General features: G+C 42.1%; 2 protein-coding genes across 2 annotated transcripts; one reads left to right on the top strand and one right to left on the bottom strand.

The window, feature by feature from the left end:
• Window positions 1-7,658: 7,658 nt before the first annotated feature.
• Window positions 7,659-18,120, bottom strand: QDPR (quinoid dihydropteridine reductase). The gene is made up of 7 exons (XM_051616733.1): window positions 17,957-18,120; window positions 17,748-17,840; window positions 16,287-16,383; window positions 14,527-14,667; window positions 11,938-12,046; window positions 10,480-10,563; window positions 7,659-8,510 (listed from the first exon to the last, which is right to left on the bottom strand). Exons 1-7 carry the CDS (start codon window positions 18,041-18,043, stop codon window positions 8,405-8,407), a joined length of 717 nt encoding a protein of 238 aa, XP_051472693.1. The 5' UTR covers window positions 18,044-18,120; the 3' UTR covers window positions 7,659-8,404.
• Window positions 18,121-19,155: 1,035 nt separating this feature from the next.
• Window positions 19,156-23,324, top strand: CLRN2 (clarin 2). Its single transcript, XM_051616731.1, has 3 exons — window positions 19,156-19,528; window positions 22,317-22,496; window positions 22,933-23,324. Exons 1-3 carry the CDS (start codon window positions 19,276-19,278, stop codon window positions 23,196-23,198), a joined length of 699 nt encoding a protein of 232 aa, XP_051472691.1. The 5' UTR covers window positions 19,156-19,275; the 3' UTR covers window positions 23,199-23,324.
• The last annotated feature ends 630 nt before the right edge of the window (window positions 23,325-23,954 follow it).

Raw genomic sequence — 23,954 nt, 5'->3', positions numbered from 1 at the left:
AACCAAACCATGATCAAAAAACCTGAAGTCCTGCTGGTAGCACCAGTTTTGGAGCCAGGCATTGATCTGTGAGGTCTTCTTGTTAACCTGCTCAACATTCCCCAAGACTGGAGGGACAGAGGAGAACACAGCTTGTTCACCTGAGCCCTTGACCAGTCATCCCAATGCCCTAAAAATCTTTCTTTATTACTCTCAAACCTCTTTTCTCCACCTCATCACTATCTACTTGGAAGATCCTAAGAGGATAATAGTCTGAGGGCCATATCAGACCAGGAAGTTTCCTGGTTATATCCCTTACCCTGGCTCCAGGGAGGCAGCGTACTTCCCTGTGGGAAGGGTCTGGTCAGCATATGGAACCTTCAGTTCCCCTCAGAATCATATCACCTATCACTGTCACCCTCCTCTTGTTCTGCTCAGGAGCAGCCCTAACCTGAGGAGCTGGTCGCTTTGGCAACTTCTTAGGAGCAGTCCTATTGCACTGAGCTGGCTGCTTGACTGGTCCCCTATCTCCAGAGCCCTGTATCTGTTCTGTAAGGGCACCTGGGAATGTGGGGAGGGTCCGGTGAGAGCTCTTCTGCTACTCCTAGCAGGGACCTGCTTCCATTCCCCCCCATCCTCTCCTAGTTCCCGTCCTTCCTCCTGGTGACAAGAAGGCTGGGGATCTTCTGCCTCTTGTGAAGCTACCATCTACTGCCTTTTCCCTAAGGATGGCAGGGTGCAGCTCCACCAATCTCATTCCCTTTCACATTCCCATATGGTCCTTAACCTCTCCACTTCCTGCTCAAGCTCAGCAACCAGGCTGTGCAAATCATTTACCTGTTCACAGCACACACAGATGTTGTCTTCACTGTCATCCCATAAGGGTGACAGACTCAGACACTCCACGCAGCCCGTCACCGGGACAGCTGCCTCTGAGGCAGATCAGCCTGGGTTCCAACACTGCTTTTAACTCCTTTTTGGAAGGGGCACAGACCATCTCCCGCCCGCTCTGCCTCCCGCGGCCTGTTCGCTCTCCTCACGCTCTGAGGAGCCTTCGCGCGTGGCCACATTTCAAGGCCACGCGGCTGTCCCGGTGCTGCCCCCACATGTCACTCGCTCTCCAAGAGCTGCCGAGCCCCGCCGGGCCTCTCCGCTCTCCCGCGGGCTTCCCTGGCTTCGGGAACCCCCCTGTACATCCTAAACCCGTGAAGTTCGCCGTTAAGGCAGAGCACTTGCCGCAGCCGCTGCCTCTGTTTGCTCTCCTCGCGGTTTCCTGCTGCACTTCAAAATTACCCTGCAAATGCCACCCTCAGTGAAAAATCATTATAGGAAAAAAACCCCTAAATACTAAGAATTTTTCTAATAATAACATGTTTAGCTGTATTCAGAGTCTCTGCATGAAATCCACAGAATGCAGCCGTGGACAAGGGAATTGCTCTGCTTCCTCTGTTCCCTGTTGACTACAGTTCAGGTGAAATTAACACATTAAATGATAGTGTGTAACTCAAACTTGCTACAGATTTTAGAAAGCACCTCTTGAAGGTGCTTACCCAAGTAATTTTGTTGTAGCAGGTGTACATAACAGCAGATGCACCTAGTATTTTTTTCTGACTAGAAGGTATTGACTTCAATCACTTAACAGCTGTCAAACCTAAGTCAGTCCAGGTTTTTTTGGCAAGTTAGTAAAAAAAAAAGCAGAAGGGTTAAGAAGAAGATGTTAATTTGAAAATACCCCCACTGGAAATGAATAGTGGGTACTTCAGGAATGACAATTCCTGTTTTGTTCCTATTTTAAACAGTACTTCAGAAGCTATAAGACCCCCATGAAAGACTTAAGTATTACGTTGTTTGAAAATTCAACTCTTGCTCTCTTAACAATGTTTTTATCCACATCTGTGGCTGTGACTATACGTATGTATTTAACCCTGGTGGCCAGCCTCTCCCATAGCCCGCTGCCTGGGAACGCTGCGATGCCTCCCGCCCGCGCTGCCCTGCCCGTGGCCTGTGCCCAGCAAGCAGCTGACTGCCAGAGCTGGGAAGCTGTCCCTGTCCTTTCAAACAGCATTTTATACCACCTGATGACTATAGGGGCCAACACTGCTTTGCCCTTCCTAATGAACAGCAAGGGGAAACTGTTTTAAGTGAATACAGGACTGCACGCCAGCTAAACAGCTCTTATGTCATTAATAACATGTCCTTCTCCCACTCCCCCATTTATCTTCCACATAATCTTCATATTTTTTCTACAGCATTCAAGATGTTTGTTGCTAAGCATGGCTGAATGCTTTTTTTCTCTAGCAGCACAAAGACGACGAAACCCCTCCACAGCAGCAACGTTTTGTGTGCCCGCTGTGCCACATCAGACAAGCCTTTCAAACCACCCCATGGCAAGCTGGCAAAAGCTCAACACAAGCTTACCTATTTTCTTCTCTTTTCCTCCCAGGATGGCTCTTTTCTGACCCTTTCCCACATATTTTTCTGTGCTTGCCCTCCCAAGAGGGAGCTGAGTGTCGGAGGCTGCCCAGTGGCGGGTGAGGGAGGCCAGGGACTGCCCTGCGCCGCTCAGAGCTGGTTCCGTCCAGCCCAGCCACCTGTGGGCAGGAATCTGCGGTTCACTGAAGGCACAGCGAGTCAGGGAACCATGGGGTGCTTTGGCTGAATCTTTTTTAAGAAAGGCGCTGATAGGGGACACCCTTGGGTAGGGTTGTTGGGTACCAAAAGGGATTTGTGGAGGGGGCTGCAGCCCACCGGACACTCTGAGGGACAGTGGCCGCAGGAGCAGCCCTGAGGGGACCACGGAAACCCCACACTGCAGCAGCAGCTGCAGCCCCTCGGGGACGTCCTGTGCCAGGGCAGGAACGCCAGGGAGCAGAGCCATAGCAAAAGCAGTAGGCAAAGTGGAGCAGGAAACAATTAGGCACACAGCATCTCAACTGCCCATGCTGCCTGACACCCCTCTGAGGAAGTTTGGGCTGAGAGACTTTAATCCACAGGGAAAATAAGGGAAGTTGAGGCTGGGGAGGAGAGCAGATGCATTGTTTTATTGGTGTGTGTGTGGCCTCATATTGCTAGCAGCATGGTTTCCCTCCATGCTTGCTATACAGATGCTGTAATGGTTTGCAGGGTACCACTTCAGTTGAAGACAGGCCTAAATTTGCAGAGAGGAAGTTGTGGAGGTGGTTTGTAAGGTGAAAGAAAATTTGTTATTCAGAAAAATCAGTGGAATTAAAGCTATTTAACAGGTGATGTGGATAAAGTAGGTCATTAACATCTGCTGGATTATGAACTGCTTCATTTGATTAGTACAATACTGTATGCATAAGGCACTTATTTCAGACACACATAGCTCCGCCCTGCTGTCCAGGATAGTAAGCTCTCACTTTGGTAACTAGCAGCTGGCATTTTAATAGTCTGGTCATTCTTAACATGTAGGATGAAGAAAAGTCTGGGAATGTGAGCATATCAGAAAGATCTCAATAATTTGGAAAAATAGCTTTCTTGGGAGTCAGAGACTCTTTTCTTCCAGGTTATGGTCGTGTATGGGCTTACATTAAAAAAGCTAACCATCATGCTAAGTCGTGTGGATCCAGAATCTAATATGGAGCCCATTTGTATTATTTCCTCAACCCTGACTCACTTAAGGATGCATTGGTAGAAAGAATAATTGGTTTGTTCAAAATTAAAAATATTTTATTTTCCAGCTGTGATAATCACAAAAAAACTAATGCCTGTTGTGCTGGGTAGAAACTGTGTACCTTCTACCAGATACACAGGTAAGTGCCATCCAGATTATCTGGCTGAGGTAATATTTGACATAGTACTTCTTTTAGAAATCACTGAATGTGACTGGTAGCAAAGTAATATGACTTTAGCTTGTGGTGACAATTTTACATTCATTTCAATGAGATCACTGACAAAAGAGGTATTTTGAGCTTCTATTATTGCATGCACAGAAAGATAATTGTATTTCATTCATATGTTCTGATTTTCATCAGTAGTCTCTAAACACTTTCAATGGTCTTGTATATAGATTTGGGATATGAGACAGGAATGCAGAGATGTATTCAAATCTTCCAGCAGATGAGAAGCCAAAGCAGGAACAGAAACCAGGGGCTCCAATCTTAAGGTTCTTCAATAATTTTCATTTGTAAGAATGCCCTAAGACGTACTTAAGAAAAGGATTTAAGAGGAAGTTCATACAAGGAAAATACAGTCATTAGCAGTGTAGTTCATATCTACAAGAGGCACTGGATAATGAATATTAAATTATAGAAATTACAGTCCTGTGGCTCACTACTTCTTGTTCTGTCCTAAATAACACTTTTAAAAATATAATCTATTCCTTCATTTCACAAGCAAGGGAGTTAAAGTGTTCACATTAAAAATGTATAGTAATTAATGTTATGTATCCAAATTCAAGCCCAGGTTGGACAAGGCCCTGAGCAACCTGATCCAGTGGGAGGTGTCCCTGCCTATGCAGGGGGGTTGGAACTAGATGATCTTTAAGGTCCCTTCCAGCTCAAACCATTCTATGAGTCTGTGAAATTCTGCCTGTGTTAATAATAGCCTGGTCTGAATAGATGCTGGTTATTTTGTTTGGGTTAGGAAATTCTTATAATCCTGTGCAATACAGAAGTTAAAAAAATCCATTTCTCTTCCTGTTGTGTCCAAGACCTTAAAACTATTAGAGATTATTGACAGTCTACTTGTTGGTAACATGTCAACATTTATGCTACACCCTGCTGTGGGACTCCCTTCACACTCTTGGGTTCTTAATTTTGTTTGCTTTTTCTTCTGTTATTGTCAGGGTTTTTTGTGTTGGTCTGGTGTGTTTCGGTTTGGTTTGAAACAGATGAAAGGATTTCTGGAAGTGGTATATGTAATAGGCTGCATGTGCTTGGTGTAGGAAAGGCCAGAAAGCTTGGATTGTGGCAATAAAGCAAGTAAGGAGAATGAGCCTCTCAGCAGAGGCTGTGGCACAATTAAAATCCTCGCTGCCAAGAACACAGGCATTCCCAGCAATAGAGAAATCTCCATTCATTGGAAGTCTCTGCCCTCTACTGGCATTCCTGAAGATCAGCCTCAACTCAGCTGTGGGAGCACGTGATCCTATCTCCAAAGAGTCCTTGCAAACCGCCGAGACCGGCCGGATTTATAAAGCAAATCCTTTAGAACACGATGTTTCAGGAAGTGCAAGCATGGCAGTGTATGACAGGGATCTAAATCTCAAGTGATGTTTGCTACTGACCTCTGCAATACTTTTCAGATTTCTGCCTACTTCTCACCTTGTTCAACACCACAAAGGTTAGTCTGAAGCATCTCTGCATACTGTTGCAGTCCCCATCTGTTTTCTTCCAGTAAGCCAACACAAGGAAAAAGAAACAAGAAACAAGATAATAAATGTTACTCTTTGTTGTGGTGGTCATTTTAATTCCACTTAAAAAAAAAAAAAAAAGTGCTCATTTAGCATAGCAAATTATTTCAACAAAAGGTTTCCAAGTGCAGTTTTGGGCTAATGTAGAACTGCAACTGCAATGACTCAACTCCCATTGTATTTGGGTACAATTCCACTGCATTTACAGTATGATGTTTTCCTTGCATGCAGAACATCATGTTAAACTTCCATTCTGTGGCATCCTTATTAGCCAGTCAATAGAAAATTAATTTTCAAATAAAAAGATTACTTTGAAAAACTAATTAAACCTGTTGGTAAAGTATATGAATTTCACCTCACAGTGAAATCTGAAAACATTCCAGACTCAGTTCTGCAGTGAAGGAAAGGTTCTGCAAAGCAAAAGAAGCGTGCATGGGATGGTGGCCTCAGTCTGAACAGCAGTTCAGGTTCTTACCCACTTATGCCTGTGTATTGGGGGTTGTGTGGCAAAGTTTTGGTAGCTGGAGGAAGAACTACAAACACCTTCCTTCTCACTCTCAAACTTCAGTAATGCCATTTTCGTATCTTTCCACTCATACCTGCAACTGATAAAAGTTAATAATCCAGTCACCAGTCTTCCATTCACAACTGTATTTTACCACTATTCACTGTTTCACAGTCACTCTTACATTGCTACAGTCAACATTATTTTTTCCAATAGGCAGAGTACAAGTTGAATAAGGACACCGAGGTAGACAGCTTTTATAGAATGGAGAAGTTGCTCATGTTTCATACCATTCTTCTCCATCAGGCAAGAGTGGAAGAAGGAAAGCTCAGCTGAGGATGCTCCTGTTGCTATGTTCACACTCCATTCAACATGGATTTCTTCCATCTCATGTGTTTATACAGCTACTGTGTCTTACACTAACAATAGCCTTACATTTGGTAAGATGGGTAGGAGGACTAGACCCTTGTGAGACATTGAATCACCACTAGAGCTACGGCTGCACATGTACAACAATACAGAATGACTGGTGGCCCTGCTTCGTGTTCCACACTGTCCTAACACAGCTGTTCTGCTGCTAGACCTGCTCGGGTGCATTCATGAAATGGGGCATGCAGGGAGACAACTAGCCAGCTGAGGTCTCTACAAGCTTGGCACCCTCCCCTTAGCATAGTGCACGTAACTCCCCTGTTTTCAAGGCCATTACCTCTAGCTGGTACTGGCAAAGCATATCCAAAGCATCTAGGTCAGAAACATGGATTTGGCCCAGGTTCTCCTACCAGGACTGTGAGGTCTTTCTAGTTAAGAAGAAGGAGGAATCCATCAAGCTTCTGAAATGCATGGATCACACCTTGTTGTCTTTTTTTGACCTTTTGATCTCTACCAAAATTTAAACCTAGTTTCCCTCTTTCCTCCCGTATAATCTCAGGATTGATTAGTCACAACCTTCAACTTAATTCCACATGACCAAAGACTAGTCATGTGCCTTCTTTGCCAGATTATTGATAAAAACATTAAGGTCCAGGTACATGTTCAAAACCTATAAAAGATGCCTGAAAAGTCCTTGTGTAGCCCTTAACAAATAAAAGAGATTACCTGTTTGTCTTAGTCTCATTGCTGTGTAAACAACATTCTGCCACAGCAAGTTTTGTAAAAATACCCATGTAGCCTGCTAGGTCCTTGACCCTGGGCTCTAACACAGCTCTAGAAATGCACATCTGGAATCCCAGCCATACGATCATGTTAAGTGACATCAGCACATGTAAGCTCTTCCTAGTGGGAAGAAAGGAAAACTTTCCTGACTTACAGCAGTAAGTCCTTCCCCAACGTTAATTAAAACCAAAAACTGCACAGAGAGAATGTACATACAACTTTGCACATTCAGTCATTTTCAAGGTGTTCAACAAACTCTGACATGACTGGTTCCATGTAAGCCTCTGGTCAGAATAAGCAATACTGTCACTCTACAATCACACTGCATTTCCACATAATGTAGCTGGGTTATAGAAAACTTGCTGCAGCTGAAGACCTGTCTTAGACATAGCTAATAGCTCTTCTGCACCTCTCTTACAGAAATGTATTCTACACAGAATGATGAGGTGTACCCTGCCCATGCAGGGTGGTTGGAACTAGGCAATCTTTAAGGTCCCTTCCAACCCAAACCATTCTGTGATTCTATGACCATGATCAGAAGAAAGTAAGTAAAAATTGAAGTAATTTACCATAACTAAACTTGTAGTTCAGTTAAATTGATTAAAATGTTATTCAGGTATTTGGATTACAGTAACAGAGACAGCTCAGTGCATAAAACAATATACTTTTATTTAGCACAAAAAGTTCAATATTCAAATAGAAGTGTGTGAATCCTTTTTCTAGTACTACTTTTTTTTAAAAAAAAAGTGCTGTAAAGAACCATCATGACTAACACAGACATACTAATCATTTGGCAGAATGACTATTTTATCCTACAACTGTAGGCCTGGTAGCAGCTTATAAACTGTAAGGCAAATTAGGAACTCCATCTTGAGTGATCTCTATACAGTTCCATTAACTCAAGTGGAACATTCACATGAAAAAAATGTTACACGACTAGGACATTATTTGTGACTGCAATGTTTCCTTATAACTACAGCCAACATGATATGCTGAGGTGGGGTTATATTCTCAGACAGAAAAAGGTAGACAGACTATTGAAAGATTGACTATAAGTTGCCAGAAAAACTTACTGAGAAAAAAATCCGACCATTATATATGTGATTAAATGACATAATTAAGCACAATTCTCATGTCAGTAAAAATGGGCAAGTCAATATGCAGAATTAGGACATCTACAGAACTTTAAAGCCTGCAATTTCCTTTTAGAGACAAATACTTGTTGGTAAACAAATGCCAATAGCTTACATCTGACAGAACATTACTTGAAATCTGCTTCCATTAATGACATAAATACAATCACTGGATACAGAAGACGATCTAAATTATACTGGCAGACAGATTTTTCCATAGCTTCTCCTCTGCTGTAGTTCCACCATCTTAAGTGCCTGAAATCAAAGATGTGCTGCAACTAGTTCAGTCTTCCCTCCTGTAGTTATCACCTGGATTAGACTCCCCGAGTTTGGTCGATTCTTTCCTGTTATCCAGTCATAAAAGGTTCTGTTTTAAAATAAATGGATAAAACAGGGTGAGGAGGAGGAAAAAAAAAAAAAATACTATCAGGCACATTGACAGGAAGCATAATATAAAGTCTGTTGCTTTTCCTTCTTCTCCTGTTGCTCTGTCTAGTGATTTCTATGTATGCTGCAAACTAGCAATGCAGTCCCTGGATTCAGGCGCTCAGAGCTGGGCAGAGACCCAGAGGGATCCATAGGGCTTTACAGCACACACACAGGATTTTCAGAAGATCTCAAAGGAAAAGGCCAGGAGCTTAAAATGTCAAAGTGGCAAGATTTTTCCAATTTAAAAAAAAATAAAAATAAAAAAATAAAAGGAAAATAAAAAGGGAGGGGCTACTTAACTTCCCTTTATAGAATGTATCAGGAACACAGGTTTAAGGCTAAAATACAACTGCTAAGCCTGTTACTCTGCCAAGAGACCACTGTAACGCTAAAGGTATCTAACTGTGAAAATGGTCTCAGAAGCACAGAAACCCTCAAGACATCCACAATAATGCCAAGTAAGACAGACTCATTCTAGGTAGCACAGCAGAACATTCTTTATCAAAATGTAATATAAACTCCTGACTTAAAATGTAGTGCAGTATATTTTTCAGGTCAATCAACCCTTCCAACACTGCAGACATAGCAACTGCCATGTTGGAAGGTCCATACATCTGACACTAGGGCTTACAGAGCACAAAACTGAAGTGTCATATGGAAAAAGATTTCCAGCATCCTTCCCAAGATGCAGACGTTACCAATACTTAACAACACTGGATGGCTTTCTTCCACAAACGAAGAGTCAGTTTTCAAAGGTGGATTTAAAATGTAGGGAATTAGAACCCAAGAAAGAAAGCAAACCATGCAACCTAATTCTCCCCTAAGGAAAAAACTCTTAAAAGTTAAAATTTTAAAATTAATTTGTAAAGCCATAACATCTGGCTAAGCAATCTCAGGAACACAATAAAGATGTATTTTTTGAACATTTTTAAGCCAACTAAATTCAATTAATGGGGCACTTTTAAAGATCCTGCATAGGCTTCAAACAGCTGCATAGGCTTCTCATAACAAAAAACATTTCCTACTCTGACATCCAGGTTAAAAAAAATTTTAAAAAGGAAATCTAATGTCAGAACTAAACTACTCTGAACAATTACCAATAGATAAATGCAATTTCTGTGTCATTTCTAAAAGACTTAAAAAACGTGTAAGAGTAAAGCCATTTACAATGTATGAACTTGTACTGATTTTTGTTTTTCCTCAAACAAGCATGACAGTTATGTCCTTATTTTCTTCCTTTTAGCAGCTAACTCTCAGCAGAATCTTTCCTACTCCCCGTCACATCACAAAGCAGTACTTAGGCTGCACCTTCTCCGAGGGGAATTAGAAAGAGTAAGCCTTATAATCTCAGCCTGCTGTTAAATAAGCTACAGTTGCAGTTTCAGCATTTTGCAGTATCATCTGGGACAAGCCTTTGTGGATGATGGGATCAAAAATAATCTTGACTCAATTTTTCTAAACAAGAGCAGGAATTTTTCCAGCTGAGTTAGGTGAACTTACATACCATAGATGGGCAATAAAGAGTGTATAACAGAAAAAATAACTCCCAAAGTTTACATGCTTATTTGCAGTTTACCTTTAAGACAGACTACTGACTCCTGCATCTGTTGTCTGTAATTTAATTTGTCTACAGTCTTTATGAGATATGCTGCCTTCCAACTGCTTAAGGCTATCTCCTTTGTTGGAATAACTGGTGTACAGAAGTCAAGGGAGTTTGCCTAATTTGCTCCCCTTAAGAAGCCTGTGCAAGAAACCCAACATAATTTAGAAACAAACAATGAGGGCGGGATGGAGGAAAAAATAAAACCCCACCCCAATCCAAGACAGCTATTTAGAAAGAACATGCAATAAGATGCAGCAGCAAGAGGGACACTGAGGAACTGGTTAGTTACCACACAGATACTCACTCAGCAATGAATTCTAAGGGTGTCCAGGAACTGAAGTCTGCGTCAGGCATTGATTTCCTGTTTGCTGGTGTATCTAAGGTAACCCTGTGATTAAAAAAAGATAAGCCTTTTATTTATAAATCATGTTCTGATAAGCACCACCTGCTTCTGTTCATTGCTGTAACATATGCTTGACTTTTATACCACGTGGTATGGATTTCCCTTGCATCCTCTACATGTGTTAACAGCATACAGCCATCAGTTTCGATGTACATCAGAGGTTCCCACCTACAACCCCTCATCTCCCTGGCTTGCTCGTGGCATCCAGTCCATCAGGGCAAGCACTCAGCCCACAGCTCCCTTCCAGGCTCTCTCATGCAGACAGGGAATGGCAGCAATATGCCTGTTCACATGTACTGCACAGGACATATGTGCTACAACCGTGCTTTCAAACAGCCTCACACCAGCTGCAAAGGCAGAGATTAAGTGCACGAGCATAGAAAGCTTTGACTTTGATGATCCATATATGCACTACATACAATGATATTAAGGGCTGAACTTTTCACAGCCCTCTCCAAGATGCTGTTGACAACCCACGGTATAATCACTCTCTCAAAAATTCACTCAAGAACAGAGTTCTGCATGAGAAGTGTGCAAGTGCAGAACACCCAAAGTCCAGTCATCTTGCTGTCTGCAAAGCTCTGTAGAAGGTGGTGTCAATTACCAAACATTTTTAATGCCGTTGCTCTCTGACCTGAAGTGCACATAAATGTGTATATATGAGGAAAACAGAGAGAATTCAGGCAGTGTTCCAAATCTCTATACAGAATTCTTTAGTTTGAAGTTTTGGGTCCTGAACTAGTTATTGACGTGGCAAGAAAAGTACTTTTTATTTTTGCAGTGGAATTAATAAATTTAGACATACTAAAGATCTGCTAGGCCATCAACTGTTCACTAGCTTTTCTCATCAAAGGGAGAGCTGTAACAGGCAAATACAAGCTAAACTTTTTATTTTCACAGATCCTCAAAGTGACCTGATTTTATTGATCAAGCACAGATATGCAGCACCTTATGAAGAAGCATCTTTAACCAAGTCAAAACTTGTCAAATAATCCTTTGCTTTACTATTATCACACAGCTAAGTCTAAACCTGTGCTGAATAGCTCATCTCATTTTCACAGATCTGTCTATACTGAGAAAAAAAACAGAACAACCCACACACTAATGCAAGGCTACAGTTAAACTGGTTAAAAGTGATTAGAATTTTAATCTCAATATCCACTACTGCTTTGCAAAGCACAGGAAATTAATCATTTCTAGGGTGACTTACTTATCATTATGTTTGTATGTTCGAGATGCCTTTTTCTCTGAGAAGCTGTGTAATGTGAATAGGACATGGCAAGCATATCCACCTGACTCTAGGTTACAACAGTAATTAAATAAAACAACACAGGCAGAGGCAAATATGCAGCCACTTACGGTAAAATGGCAACAGCAGCAGAACCAGATGGCAAGCCACTATTGGCACCAGCTAAACTCAGACAAAGCTGATGCACTGCTCCTTTGGCCATGCCATAGCCAATCATCCCTAACAAGTAAAAACAGACAAATTAGAGTACAATCAAAACAGCTCTCAGTATCACCAGTAGTATTACAGAAACTCAGATTGTTTGATGAATTTTAAGACTACCCACCACAGCAAGAATAGTATCAGACTTTTAAAACCTATCAAAACATACATATTAAAAGATAAAAGGAAAAAAAAAAAAAAGGCATCCAGGAACTATCACAGAATGCAGTTTATTCAGCACTGCAGAAATAAGCAGCTTACTGAGTTAAGAATGTTTAGTTAATGTACCCAAATGTACCCTGAAGGATAGGACCTACAAGGCTAACCTTATAAAACTAACACAGTAAGTGTGAAGATGTTCATAGACTTTAATAAGACGATCATCCATCTCCATCTCTGGAGATATTCAGAACCCGCCTGGGTACAGTCCTGTGTAAAGTGCTCTAGGTTATCCTACTTCAGTGGGAGAGTTTGACTAGATGATCTTTAGAGGTCCCTTTCAACTCCAGCAATTCTGTGAATTTTAATAATATGACTAAGGTATCTGCAGCTCACTTCTCTCCAGAAACGTAATTCACTTGGTCAGCAGCTGAGGTCTGACAGGCCCTTTGGAGAAAAATTAAAAAACAAAAAACAAACAAACAAAAAAACTCTCATGGTAGAAAATTACTAGGTAACTCACAGGTAAACTTCTTCCTAAACACTGTTGCTTTCCAGGCAGACAGTATTTAGCAGTGTAAGAGCAACAGGAATGACAGCATAAGGCACACTGGTCAGGTACAAGATCTGGACAATCAGGTTGCAAATAAGTCTAAGGTGTCTCATGGTTTCTATCTGCCGAACCATCTAGACACAGATTAAGTACACTGTAAAACATAAATGTATTTTGTCTACTACATCTTGATGCCTTTCTACCCATTTACATACATACACAACCCCCTTTCAATGTTCCTAAGTAAGTACTTTGTATCAAAGTTAAAAATAATCTTGCTTTGTACAAATACTTCCTTTCTTTTCAATTAGACATATTGTATAACATCCATTTTCATCATGAGGAAACATGGGCACCAGTAGTTAACTTATTTTGTTGCTGGGATGAAAATATCTGCATCTCTGTGGTATTCCCCTCTCTCATCTAAACCAAACATTCCAAGTTTTCTTAAACCTTCTCATGGTTCTACATTTCTTAGCCATTATTGTCACTGCTTCAGTAACTTTTTAATGGAATTCTCAGTACTCTTCAACTTGCATTATGCAAGTAAAGATTTTCAGATAGAAAAAGAAAAAAAAAAATCACACTAACAGCAAACCAGAAAAAGATGGTTCTTTACACAACAGCGGGTAGGAACGAGACTAACAAGTCGTATTTGCAAAAGTTGAGAAACAACTCTTTCCCAATTCTTCCTGATGTTAATAAGTTGCATGTGTTTGCCCAAAGCACTGCTGTGTTTCTCAGAAAAATCCAGACTTTTTGAAACTAGCTAGTTCAAAACATGCAGGCAAATCACTTTGATTCCTCTGTTGTGGTCCCCACTTCCCAAAACCACCCAGCAACATGAAAGTTTGCCAGAGTTCACATTTTCTTCATTTGTATCTGGCCAGTCAGTAGTACACAGTAAATTATTCATCTGCTTATTCTCATAAAATAAGCCTTTTGTTTTCAGACTATGCCAGGTGCAGCTGTAAACACAGAATATGAACCATTACCTGGAAAATACCACATTTTTACTGAAAAACTTCAGACACGGCTTTTGGGAGTATTCATAAATTTTTGTGTTTTAAAATCTTAGTTCCCATGTCTCATCAAAATATTGCTGAAGTCACACTAATGAAAGATTTGGAAATAAGAGTACTTTGTCTCCAAAACTTTCCTCTCCTTACTGTGTCTGTGCCTTCATTGTTTTTAAATTTTAAATTGTTCCCAGATTTCTTCCTTGATGCATACCAACATGGCAAGGAGCAAGATGAAAAACTCAATAACGTTTGTATAGCTAGTGGAGGGCAGAGCCAAAGGTCAACAAGCTTATCTATGTCTGAAGCAAAGACAGACTGGAATCAGAACATGAGCAGGACAAGCACATTTAACAGAATCAGCTGAGTCATCAACAATGGAAAAATTGGGCAATTAAGGACTGCCTTTCAGAACACAAACAGAAGATTTAACTTGATTTAAGCACTGTACTTACAGCTTGCTGTGTGCTTCTGTTTTTCATTGTTTTCCAAACTTTTTTTACTGTATCATATGTTAGCCAACTACATTTCACCAATGCATGTCAAATACTACTTAAATACTGAATCTGTTTGTGCCCCAGCTTCAAAAGATTCAGTATTGCTACCTGTAAAGTGACACTTTCCTTCAGTGTTTCAGCAGCAATTTTCCTTTTGTACTACGTGTCAAGAAACTGAGGAGTAAAACTTGCTTCACAAACAAGAATACTCAGACTAACAGACAGTTGTAACTGCTGATGTCCCAGCAGTTACCATGCATTGCATTTTACCTGGGGTTCCAGATAAAGCAGCTTGAGCTCCTGTCAAAGTCAAGAGGCCACCATCTTTCAGATGTTTTGTGGCTAGGTGGCTGGAAATAGTGGATGTCCAAATGCTCTGCTTCCACATCAGATCACAGTTTTTGTATAAAGCTGATCAGGAAGAGAATTACTGAAATAAACTAAAAGATAAAAGACTTCCAACTCATTTTCTTACTGTGACACAGAATGCAACAGGGCTATGCAAGAGGACTATAAAAACATGCTTTCTAGCACTTTCTACTTTGATATGGAGTATGTGGGAAACTGTTCTTTTCTTCCCCACATAAGTCTAAACAAAAAATATAAATTTGTGTTATTTGTATCTCCCTTCTCTACATGCTCCGAGTCCCAGCTCTACAGCATATATTTTAGGCAATTACCTGCTTTCTCACTACATTAAAAAAAAATAAATAAACAGAGCATAGTTCCATTAGTGGTTCAAAGATTTCCAAGGTTCTTTAAAGTCCTGTAGGAGTTGCTTCAGTCTATGTCAAGGATCTCAAAACTCTCACTGTAGCCTCATCTAACCTAGTAGTAGCATGATCTCTCTTTTACTACAACTTCCTCACTGTCTGTGAAAGAGGCACGCTCCATTAATATGCAGATAAACTCCAAGAGATAAAGGAGTTGAGCAAAAAATATTTCTTATCACCAGATTACTTCATAAACCAAGAAACAACCAGTCTGACAGTAGCACACTGGTATGGAGCACTTAAGATGCATCTGCCCTGTACTGTGGGCACTGCGGTGCCCCCAGGGACTGCAGTGCAACCTCTACTGGGGCAGCCTACCAAGGGTGGTACACCAGTAACTTCAAATGAAAGCAAAATTGTAACTCTCATAATTGTTTTTTATTATCCATATCTGTATGGGAAAAAGAGGAAAAACAGTAACTAGCCATGGCAAATACTTCAGTATCCAGAAAGAACTGTTTCTGTAAAACAAGATGGAACAAGCATAACTACAGACACAAGCCAACCCAAGACATGCTGCCACCCTACCAATACAATTATTGCAAATTATTATAAATTACCTTATTTAAAATATGGTGCACACTAATAACAAACTAATATAATGCAACTGTGGTGCAAGTGTGTATGCCTTTCCGTATCGACTCTTTTTAAAATGAAAACTTTGTCTGTAATATCCAAACTGGGTGGGGGGAAGAAAATTACACATTTTACCAGATTTACTCCAGACAGAAAACAAGGCCTTTTTTTTTTCTTGTATCTCTATACTAGAGGGTAAAGTATAACATTTCATTCTGATACTACACATTTAAGAACTTTTTCAAAGCTGAAGGCTTCTTCTGCAGCATGAAATCAGCTCATTAGACAGCTCCTTCCAGTATTATACTGCACAGTATTAGCTCAGAGAACTGCTGGAGGCAATTGGGGTTTCATGCATAAAGTAATTAATTAGGAAACAACCTCAGTGTTTCTACCCAGCCACTGTCTGATATAATTTACCTGACACCAGTAACTTCCACAAAATCTAGGTCATAAATTAACCCTGAACTCCTTCACAAAGCATATTAAGATTTTTCTGATTAAAATGAGAGCATCAGAGGGTATTACTGAGAATATTAAGTGCTGTGCAAATTTAAGACAGCAACAATTCAGAGAAGCACTAAGCAGGATGAGCTCAAACACCTTTACTACCATGACTTTCAAGGATCCCTCTCAGATTTACTTCATGTGTTCACTAGCATGCATGTACCAAAGGCTTACATTTAGCTTTGGCGCTGCCTCCAGCCCATCCTCCTGCTACACACAAGATTGCATCCACCTTTTCTTCACCAAGAAGTTTTCCAACCTCTGCTGTAACCTTCAACAGACAGAACAAAACCAAACTGAAAGCAATGCAATTATAAGATAAAGGAGTAAATATCAAGATTGTCTTAAAGTTACTTTTTTTTACAATTAGGTAGCTGAGTAACACAAAACATAGTAATTTAAACAGATTATTTATGAACTCTAAACTAAATAATTGTTTTAAAAGGTAACCATATTAAAGTCAGACCACACAGTGTGTGATGTCACTGGAAATAACTGCTTTCCAGACTGAAAGATCTGATCCTTACCAATATCGGTTTTATTTGCGACTTACTTTTTGACAGGTTCTTCTCTGGGTACAGTGCTGTTTAATACAGGAAATGAAACCCAGGTCTGACCAGGACTACTAGTGTCACTTTTGATGACAGTGCAAGAAATTAACAACTTAAGATGAGCCTTCTTACTGCTTCTATCTGGACCACAATCACCACTTTAAGTCTAGCCCCTAAATTTGAGTTTGAATACTTTTAGGTATCGGTATCTTTCAAATATAAGACTTCACAGCCAGTCATTAATTTATTGCCTATGAATTTTCTCTGTCAAAGTGAAAAGCAAACAATCTGTCTCTCAACAACAGAAAAAAAACCAACAGATCTACTGGTTTTCACAAAGGCTCAGTATTGAAAAATACATTGCAAACATTCTATACTACTCTTTAAAAGCCTCAAAAGTTGTGTAGCTCTAATAAAAGCATTGGTTAGTGATTCAGTTGATCAATAAGAGAAACAGGTTCAAAAGTTGAGATAAAAAAACCAAACAAACCCTATCTCCTGAGAATAAAGCAGAACAGTTTTTAAGCGAGCTTCGATCTGTCCCATGTTCACCTTTGTGGAAAACAAGTGCATTCTGTAGCGACCCCACTGGGGCTTAGGGTTTCCATGCTTTGAGTATACCTTCCAGCTACACCTTCAAGAGCCAGGAAACTAGAAAAAAGTGTTGCATTTTAAGATGGCCTAATCCATCTCCACTATACTGCTCTGACTCAGACCACGACTTTTCAAGTCGCCAAGAGAAAAGTAACGCAAAACTGTCTTATGTACCGAGCCCCTAGAGTCCCAGATCAAGCTCTTTGTAAACATTCATGCCTGCATGCAGTCAGAAGGAAATTAAATAAACAAATGAAGCGACGAGCAGAAGCATCTTGGGGTTGCAGGGCAGCAGGACCGCCGCCGGCCGGGCTCCTCTGCCCCACAGCGCCGGCTTCTTGTGGGAAACCGGACCCAGCCCCGCAGGGCGAGCGGCAGCGCAGGGGGCGAGCGGGGCTGGACGCATCAGCCGCTCCGCCGCGCCCGGAGAAGGAAGGGCCGCCTCAGGCCTCCCGGGCAGCGCCCGCCCCGCATCCCGACGCCGACCCACCTGCTCAGCCTGCTCGGGGAAGGAGTCGGTCGCCCTCACCACCACGCTGGCGCTGGCCTCCTCGTTCTCCGCCAGGTCGATGCTGGCCACCCACTGCCGCAGCGAGAGGAAGGGCGCCGTCAGCAGCCCGCTCTCCCGAACCCCGCAGGCTGACCCGCAGCTCGCTCCGCGGGACTCCCCGCCTCGCCGCCCCCCGGCCCGGCGCTTACCCAGTTCCTGGCCTTGAGGTACCGCACGCACTGGGAGCCCAGGGCCCCTCTGCCCCCGTACACCAGCGCCCTGCCCGCTGCCGCCATGCCCCTGCTTAGCCCTCGCCCGCCCGCCTCAGTGCGGCTCCGGCTCCGGTGCTGCCTCCCCTGCCCGCACGGCCCCGCCCGCGCATGCGGGCTGCTCCCCGCGACGGGCGGGCTCGGGCGGGCAGCCCCGGCCGCGGGGAGGGGCGGTGCTGCTGCCTGCCCGGGGGCCGTGCCGGGGCCGGGCGCGGGGGAAGCCCGCTGCCTCGGCCCAGCCCCAGCCTGGTGCTGAGGGATCCGGTGGAGCCGCCGCCAGACTGTCACCTCAGGAGAGCCCGCACCCGCGGCTCCCCCGGGCGCAGGGGCCGGGCCTGCCCCAGGGCGGCAGCCGCGGTGCCGAGTGCGGGGGCAGCCGCCCCGCCCGGGCTCCCGCGGCGGGCTGTGTTACCGGCCTCCCAGGGTCCCGCCAGGACTCATTAATTAGCGGTTATAATAAAGGGCCCTGCAGCTCTTGGGTAGCAGTAACCGTAGAAGCGCAGGCAATTAGGGCCGGTTTACTTTAGTACTCCTGGAGAGCACCTGTAGCTTAAATTTCGCCCCTTCCTTCCGTCCCCGGGCAGCCGGGCCCCCCGGGCTGCGAGGGGCTGCGGGCGTCCCGTTCCCACTCGGAACCTCGGCATCGTGAAACATCATTTGTGTACCTCAGAGAACAGGCCGAGATGGGCGGGCACCGCTGCGAGCCGTAGGGACGGTGCTGGAAGCTCTGGCAGCAGTGACATTTAGAGGCAGGGTGGGAACAAGCATCGAGAGAAGGCAGCTCAACACGGCTGAGAGGGCACCAGAATCCTGATGCTATATGACGTGTTTTTAATGCTGTGTCTCTTGCAGACAACTGTTTACCCACGTTTTTCACAACCTAAAAAACCGGGATTCTGCACCTAATTTTCTTCCCATGAGGTTACAATACAGAACTTGTCACTTGAGCAGGACAGTTAGACCTCTGATGAAACATTAGCCCGGCAATAGAGATAGGATTACCTTCTGCAGCAACAAGCATCACCACGCTACAGGGTAATGAACCTGTTACTTGCAACCACTTCAGGATGTTGTCGCAGAAAAATATATTTTTGGACTTGATTTTTAGCTGTACAGAGTAATTTCTGGAGTGTCAAAATACAATAAGATGTTTTTTTAAATGCCTGCTAATCATCTGGATTTCGGAGCATGATTAAAAACGGGAAACGTGCCTGACTGCTGCAGAGAGGCCTTGGAAATGATTCCTTGAAACCACTAGGATGCCTGGCTGTTTTAAAAAGACTTTATGTGCCTTGGCTTCTCTAATAAGTTTTGTGTCTTTTATCTTGATTGTTGTTGCAATGGGGACCCCAAAGTGGATGACTGGAAAGATCCTTTGCAAAACAGGAGCTGACTTAGTCAATGCCACAGACCCAGAGCTGGTCAAGTTCATGGGAGAAATTTACTATGGACTCTTCCGGGGCGGCAAAATACGCCAATGTGGGCTGGGTGGGCGACGTTCCAGATTCACAAGTAAGTACAATTTTGGTTGAATTTTTGTCTAATGTCTAGTTCATCTTTAAGAGCACTCTATTCTTTTTGTCCACAGAGCTTAACAGAATGCAAATCATTATTATTGAATTTATATTTGTGACTGACTTGTGATATTTATGGTTTGGGATCTGAGTGTGTGTGTTCTGTCATCCTGGAATCAAGATGGGGGGGGGAGGAACAACCCTATCATTGAGGGTTTCCTTTTAGTCCTCCTATGCCAAGTGTTGTTCTGCAGTCTCTCTGTGCTTCTGTCCTTGCCTTCTTTGCTGAACTCTTTTTTTTTTTTTTCCTTTAAGAAGGAGAAATTTATTTAGCTGGCCACATTTCCGTATTTCTCTAGCTGTTCTAACACAGATGTGTGCCACAGCAGATACTCCTAGCTTTATTAACATGTTGAAAAAAAAAATTACCTTCTTTCCTTCTAACTTTGGAGAGAAAACATTGCTGAACTCTTAAAGTTGTAGAAACTCTTGTAATGTATTCCTTTTAACTTAGAAGATTTTAATGAGATCTCAAAAACATTCAGATTTGATCTGTACTTTGGATGATTTCCAGTTTTCACACATGCTGTGCTGTAGTGAAAATTATATTTTGCATTGAAGAATTTTAGTTCAGCATGCAGATTCACTGCAACTTCACCCTCTCCCTGGCACACAGTAATGCTGTCCTGCCCCATCCTTTGCAGTGGCTCTGGTAGTTACTGTGGTGAGGTAGTTCAGGAAGTTAAGCTGGCCAAAAAATTTATCTACACAAAAAAATAGTTTCTTATAGGATCATGGCTGACTATGAAACTACACAAGCCTCACAAGCCCCTTTGAGTTTTTTCAAAGGAAGGCAGGACTGTGGGAATACAGAGGGAATGGAGAAGAGAATAGGAGCAACTCAACCTAGACCAGCACGACCAGCTGTTAAGCTGTGATGAATCCAGACTACTCGCTTTTACAATAACCAAATCTTGCTCAAGTTCTGATTGCAGCTGCCAACGTCATCATGAGCTGGATGTAGCAGTCATGTTCATATACTGTGTCTAGAGAGTTTGAATGGCTGGCAGACAAGCCATCCAGCCAAAGTTCTCCCAGCTCTGCTCTGTTTCTCGGGGCATTGAGAAACACTGTCCCAGTTCTTTCATCCTATCCTGCCAGAAAGAACGAGGAAAAAAGGAGCTAATCCTCTGGAAATTTCTGTACAGCTTTCTGGACTCTTTATTAAACTTTGTGATTAACCTAACATTCCACCATCACTCTTGACTGCATTGATACATATTTGGAGGACGTGGTCCTCTCCTCCTTAGGCTAACAGAGCTCTCACTGAAGATAGTCAAGAAATGCTACCTAATGTTCAGTCTGAACCTCCCCTGGCACAGCTTTGAACCATTCCCATGCATCCTAGCACTGAATAACATTCTCATTTACTTCCCTCTTTTCTTGTTGTTGGAGTCTCTTCTGTAGCTTCCATATATATAACAGACCCAACTACAACCCCAGAATGAACTACTGAAAAGGTAGAACATCGAATCATTACTTTTTATGTGGAATGTATACAGTATGAAGGTTTCTGCATAATCTATTAGAATTCTGTCATGTCATGATGACCAAATTGTATGTCTGATATTCACTGTGACGTCTACCTTTTATTGCTGCCTTCCTCTTATGTGGTTTGTTTGGATTTTTTTTCAGTTATGCAGCAAAGGAAGCCATCTCTTTATTTGTTTGTAATATAATGTACCTTCTTTTTCATAACTTTTTATTAATTAGGCAGATAGTTCTTCAACACATATTTGAGTGTGCAGCGCTACACTATCTTGAGGGCTCTTCTTGATCAGCTTGTATTTTAGGGTTCTTCTTGATCAGCTTCTCTCTTTCCTGTCAGTCAGCATCACCTACAATTTCCTGCTCACATTTCTTCCAATTCTGTTACCACAGGACTGCGGGATAAACTGAATACTCAGGTGCTCCACACTTTGCTGCTGCTGGCCAGTTTGGCCCTCCAAGAGAGTAATTCTGGTTGTGAAGACAAAACCAAAAAAGTTCTTGTTCTGTAAGGACAAGCGAGCACAGGCTGCTGAGGAAGAGCTCATGCCTCTAGCAAAGTGTGAGCACTTCACCTAAAGCCCACCCAACTGCAGTTCTTTACCAGCTTCTGACAGATGTAACTAAAACTCTGCCAGGTACCCAGAAGAGCATAAAGGAGAATAAACACTAGATGAGAAACTGAGAATGGAGTCTGAAAGTGGAAACTTGTGGGATTAGCATGAAATTAGAGTAGATCTCACTGGAACTTGTATTAAAGAGAGAAAAAGAAAGAAGAATAACATGAGAAAGGAGTGATACTATTTTAGGCAGCAGGGGGCTGGATGAGGAAACTGGGATCATCAGACTTCAAAAGAGCATGGGACAGGAATGGGAAGCTCAAAAAAAAAGCAGTTTGGGATAGACAGCAGAGGAGAAAAAGAGACAGAAAAGAATGCAGCAGATGATACAGCAGTAGAGATAAAGATATTAACACAACTAGTTAAAACAGAACTTAAACCTGAATCCTTATTCACAGCATCTGTGGATTGTTCCTCTAAGTAAAACTTCCCTGGTCTGTCCGATGTAGTGACAAAGAAAGCATCATGAACAAAGATGTGTGTAACTACTTGAATTGCTCGGCTCTGTAAAAAATAGTCTTGTTTGAATGTAATTTAAGATTGTAGCACCAGCACAGTATGATGTTTACCGTTGCCAAGAGAAAATACACACTGAACAGATTTTTTTTTTCTTGCCAGTTTTCCCACACATGGTGAAAAAGCTGAATACAGGCCTGCACGTGATGATTATAATGTTCCTCTGTGTGGCCATTTTCTTTTCTCTGGTCAGTTTTGGATTCTGCATTCTTAACGCAATAAAAGTTCCTTACCGAGCTATTAAAGGTCCAGCAGGAATATGCCTTTGGAACTTCCTTGCAGGTAAAATAATTTACCAGTATTTTTCATTAGTCACATTCCTACAAAATGTTAAAAGTTCCTTCTCTTGCCTTACTAAGTATCTCCTCAACTTAAATACTTATGAATAAAATGAAGTTAGCAGTGAATCCTCATCTATCAAAACAGAAGTGGCAGGTGGCATCTCAACTTACTGTGTCTAATCAGCTTTTTACAGGAGCTGTGAATGCCAGTGTTTAAGCTCAGTGTCACTGATAAAAGGACTTTATCACAAATGCTGGTTTGGTGTTTGGCCATTCAATGAAGACTAGGCATTTTGAAGATGTTTAAGCCATGCCTAAGACTATCACTGTTCTGTGTAATGCTCACTGTCGTGTTCATTAAGCCTTTCTGAAGCACAACCAAAATGTCTTGTCTTGCTTTGACAACAATGGTGAATACTTCTTTCATTTTGTTGCAGGAGGATTTGTTGTACTTGCAGTCACCAGCTTCATGGCTGCTGTGAAATTTCATCACCTCACAGAAAGAATTGCCAATTTTCGGGAAAATGTCTTTCAATTTGTTATCTTAGAAGAACGGTTTGAAGACTGTTTTTGGCTTTGTGTGGCAAGTGCCACAGCACATGCAGTAAATTTGCTGCTAATAGCCATTAGTGGGATTAATATCCCTAAAATTAAGACTAAAACAGAAGAAGCAAATGTTACAGCAGAAGATATAATGTACTAAAAAATCTACACAGAAGTACCTTGGTCAAGTGAACTGTCATGATAGAAACAGCTTCTTGGCTCTTCAGCTTTTGATTTCAATAGACAATTTTGCTTTAAACCTGAGTAAAGATGTCACTTGTGAAAATTTGCAGTATTTTTTAAGATCAGTTTACAATACCAGCAATTAACAAGTGTGGGAAAGTGAGAAAAACAAATGCTACAAGTATCACTATTCTTAAAACTAACCAATATCTGCAATTAATATATATATATATATATTTAGAAAATTCACATAAAATAAGGTGAAATAAGGTGTAAATAAGGAATGTTTAAGAAGACCTTCCCCAGCTTTCCTGTAGGCCCCTTCAGGTACTGGAAGGCCACTATGAGGTCTCCCTGGAGCCTTCTCTTCTCCAGGCTGAACAGCCCCAACTCTCTCAGCCTGTCTTCCTAACAGAGGTGCTCCAGCCCTCTGATCATCTTGATGGTCCTTCTCTGGACCCTCTCCATGAACTCCATGTCCTTCTTGTGTTGGGGGCTCCAGAACTGGATGCAGTAATCCAGGTGGGGTGTCACAAGAGCAGAGGGGGGAAATCACATCCCTTGACCTGCTGGCTTCTTTCCTACTACATCCTCTTTTAAAATTTTTATTTATTTATTTCACTCTGGGGCTGTTATTGCTTTCCCTTAAAACCTAATCAACTCCTAGACAGACATGTTGATACTATACAAATAAGCCACCATCCTACATGGAAAATAATGCAAATATGCTGGT

The sequence above is a fragment of the Apus apus genome, chromosome 4 (assembly GCF_020740795.1).
Source record: "Apus apus isolate bApuApu2 chromosome 4, bApuApu2.pri.cur, whole genome shotgun sequence".
In the NCBI taxonomy this organism is placed as follows: domain Eukaryota; kingdom Metazoa; phylum Chordata; class Aves; order Apodiformes; family Apodidae; genus Apus; species Apus apus.
This window is presented reverse-complemented; position numbering and strand designations above follow the sequence as displayed.